Source organism: Rhagoletis zephyria, unplaced genomic scaffold, assembly GCF_001687245.7.
Source record: "Rhagoletis zephyria isolate East Lansing unplaced genomic scaffold, Rhagoletis_zephyria_1.1 Rzeph_scaffold_31574, whole genome shotgun sequence".
Taxonomy (NCBI): Eukaryota; Metazoa; Arthropoda; class Insecta; order Diptera; family Tephritidae; genus Rhagoletis; species Rhagoletis zephyria.
This window is the reverse complement of record NW_016188630.1, coordinates 1-4,098: the sequence shown is the minus strand read 5'-3', so window position 1 is coordinate 4,098 and position 4,098 is coordinate 1. Positions and strand designations below refer to the sequence as shown.

At 31.7% G+C, this 4,098-nt stretch overlaps 1 protein-coding gene across 1 annotated transcript; it reads left to right on the top strand.

Annotated features, from left to right (window-relative positions):
• Positions 1-3,336: 3,336 nt before the first annotated feature.
• On the top strand, positions 3,337-4,092 carry LOC108383223 (small VCP/p97-interacting protein-like; the record flags this gene model as incomplete). The annotated part of the gene is made up of 2 exons (XM_017639601.1): positions 3,337-3,898; positions 3,972-4,092. Coding segments are annotated over exons 1-2 (187 nt in total), but the record flags the coding sequence as incomplete, so codon positions are not given.
• Positions 4,093-4,098: the final 6 nt, after the last annotated feature.

The window sequence follows — 4,098 nt, the reverse complement described above, 5'->3', positions numbered from 1 at the left end:
TCTTATTACGATGATCTTTTGATTTTGAATGACGCCAAACGCTGAGTTTTATATAAATAATCATAAACAAATATTAACGTGAAAATATGTATGTTTGTACATACATATGTATATGTACATAGAGCTTATTATAGAATTACTTTTTTTATATGTAGTTATATATTGTGTAAAAATTACATGCATAAATCTTGCATTCTTTGCTATTCAGTAGCGGATATGCATGCCTATTTTCGGCATGTTGCGCGTAGTTAAATTGAGAACTTTCAACGTGTCTCTTAAAAAATAAGGTTTTTAACCGACTTCACAAAAAGGTGAAAGGTTATCAATTCGTGGGATTTTTTTTATATAAGTTATCTACCGCATAACGTTGGACCACGTTAACCGATTTCAATAATTCTTTTTTTAATGAACGATGTTACCTCACAGGTGGGAGGTTTGGTTTAAATCCGATCATCGGATCATGAAGAAATTAACGATAATCTTTTTTTTTGTTTTTTGCTTAAAAATTACTTATTATTTAAAAAATAATCTTTTAGTAATGATCGATGCGTACATAATATGTATATTATGGACACAGTAGATCGATTGAAGCATATGTATGTATGTAAACAGCTCGCTCTGTTCGAGAATAAATTAAGATTTGCCTTTTTATTGTCGTCTTCTTCCATTCAAGCATATACAAACGACTCTTAATCATATTTGTGTCCACAGGAAACATTTGGCTCTTGTTATCATACGCTTCACCTCATCCTACATCTGCATATGTGAAAACATACACTGCCGGAACAAAGTATTGGCACAGCAAATTTTTCACAATATATGAAAAAAATTTCATTCTAACAATTTTCCGCTAATATCGTATAAAAATATAGTTCATTCTACAACAACAAACATAAAAATATAATTCCTAAACTTTGTGCTAAACTCGCGCAAATTCAGAAAATTTTCATGAAAATTTTCAACTTTTTAATCAGATTTTTTAGATTTTTTTTGAGTATGCAGATTTGTAGCCCATTCATTTTTATATTGAAGTGCAAGTTTTAAGTAGCTAGGAATTACCGTTAATTTTTTGGAATTTTTTTCACGCAAAAAATTTTTTCGAAAATACTTTATATAGAAAAAATGCAAAACACCCTCAACAAAAAAACTCCGAATTTGCATTTTTTTTACTAGAATTTAATGGGCTGCAAAACTGCATACTAAAAAAATTCTAAAAAATCTGATGAAAAAGTTGAAAATTTTGATGAAAATTTGCTAAATTTTCGCGAGTATTGCACAAAGTTTAGGAATTCAATTTTTATGTTTTTTGTTGTGGACTGAACCATATTTTTATACAAAATTGGCGGAAAAATATTAGAATAAAAAATTGTTGCATATATTGTGAAAAATTTGCTGTGCCAATACTTTGTTCCGGCAGTGTATGTACATACAGTTGTCCACAAAATAATAGGAGTGCGATATTTTGACCAGTTTTGGCTATTTGTCTTTTGTTTATTTAATGTTTATTATTTTTTTATAAAAGCCTACCTGGCTATACAACAAACACCATATAAATTCAGATTTTAAACTTTGTATAAAAATTATAAAAATTTTGCAATTTTTCACCCAAATTTCAAACTTTTTAATCAGAATCTTTAGAAAAAATTCTGGTATGCAGTTTTGTAGCACATTCAATTCTAGTCTGAAGAAGTGCAAGTTTCAAGCGGCTAAAAAACTCCGTTGATTTTTGGCAATTTTTTTGCTGGCAGTGTCCTCCATATAAAAGAAAATTGTCGACATACTTTGTATGGAAAAAACCTGAAACACCTTTAACCAAAAAAATTCTCAAAAATCAACGGAATTTTTTAGCCGCCTGAAACTTGCACTTCTTCAGACTAGAATTGAATGTGCTACAAAACTGCATACCAGAATTTTTTCTAAAGATTCTGATTAAAAAGTTTGAAATTTGGGTGAAAAATTGCACAATTTTTATAATTTTTATACAAAGTTTAAAATCTGAATTTATATGGTGTTTGTTGTATAGCCAGCTAGGCTTTTATAAAAAAATAATAAACATTAAATAAACAAAAAACAAATAGCCAAAACTGGTCAAAATATCGCACTCCTATTATTTTGTGGACAACTGTATATACATACATACAATATTGTTTGTTTATAAATAGAAATTGTATAAGAAAAGCCATGTATCATGAGAAAAGCTAAATCAAATCGCAGTTTTTTGTTGTTTAAACATTGAAAGGCATATTGTTCAGAAGCTTGTGTGTTAAAGAAGTTCCTCACAGTTGTTAATTTCGTTTTGATTGATTAAACTTGTAGATATGTGCATACTTACATATGTACATATACCCGCAAGTTTAAACAAAATATTTAAGCCAGGTTTATACATATAAAATTCTATTTAGTTTACAGAATTCTACCTAAGAACGTTAAAATAGTACATAAAGATAATGTGCAAATAACAAAATGCGTGGATGTGAAAAATACAATAGTATTATAAACAGTATATTTGCACAAATGTACTTATGTATATTGTTATTAAATATGTAAACAAAGCCTTGGCGTTAAAACAATTTCCCATGTGCGCATTATCAAACCCTAGAAAAGGAAGCATGCGGAGGGGGAAGACCAGCAGAAGGTAGGTATGCACCAAATTGGGCAGCCAGCGCGCGTTCTCTAGGTCATTCGAAGGTCGCTGTGACGACGCCAGGCGACAGTTGACAGCGGCTCATTTAAAGTGCAAATATCTAGTATATGGTAGGAGACTATCCTCTAATGTTTGCAGATATACACATGCAGGTATACATATACTTTATTTTCAAAATTATGCTCCATTTCACATGATTAATTATTGTTTAAATGTGATCCTACGGGAGTATGTTCCCCAGAAGTGCAATCCCCGTGTGCTTCTGAATTTGTTATAAGCGGATTGAAATCCCTGCAAGCCTATTTTATGTATGTCTCTATATACAAACACTCTCGTAATTATTATACTGCTTATATTTGGCATAATTACTCACCTTACTTTCATTTGGAATATTCAACATTTTTATTATAAAATCCGCACAAACTCCACTGACGATTTTCGATGGGCACAATTACACACTTTTTTACAAATTTCTTTTAATAATACTTTAATCCCGTTCCTTGTTTTCTACCACTTTCTGTAGTGCAGTTTTTGTGCGAAATTTACACTGGCAACCGCGATAAACACGACCGTTGAGTATTTTGTGCAAACAATTCGAGCCAAATATTTTTCACTTTTGTTTGTCTCTTTTGTTATAACCTCAGTATATCCGTTATAACATTCCTGAACGAATTTTTTTTTATGCTTATCAGCTGGGAAAAAGAAATGTCAACGGGCTGTCTGGAATGTCATTGGAATGCACTACCGGAAATCATTGGAATGCACTAACGGAATTCATTGGAATGAACTACCGGAAATACACGGTGATAGACACCGAGTAGATAGTAACCGAGTAGAAATTTTCAAGTGTTTTCACAAAGAACTTTGTACCAAAGAAGCAAGAACGTAAATCTAATTAAAAAGAATTATTTTTCTTTTATTGGAAAAACTTTTTCACTCGAGAAATCTTCAATAACAATAAACCGGAAAACACACCTGTTGGTAGTTTTTGACAAATTATTTCCGTAACTGAACATACTACGCAGTTGTTTACTCTTGTTCTATCTACGCCCAACCACCCCACCAACATTTTACAAAACAGCTGATCCAAAAAATTACAATTATTTATCGGTGCAAAAATTGCTTTTAAGTGCAACACCATTCATAAATCATCAAAAATATACATAATTTGCTGAACATTGCATTAAAATGGGTTCTCTGTGTTCATCGTGTTTTGGAAGCAATGGTGAATCATCTAATTTGATGCCTTCACCGGTAAGTTCAACTCAATAAAGATTTATTAACACCTCTATAACCCAATAACAAATAAATCAATTGCCCTCCAAAGGAAACACGTCGTCGCCAGCAACTTGAAGCAGCGGAGCGGCGTCGTGAAGAAAATGAGCGGAGAGGTATTAAAAACCCTGATAGTGTTCGACGCCAACAACAGCGTACAGAGGAAATGGAACGTAGGG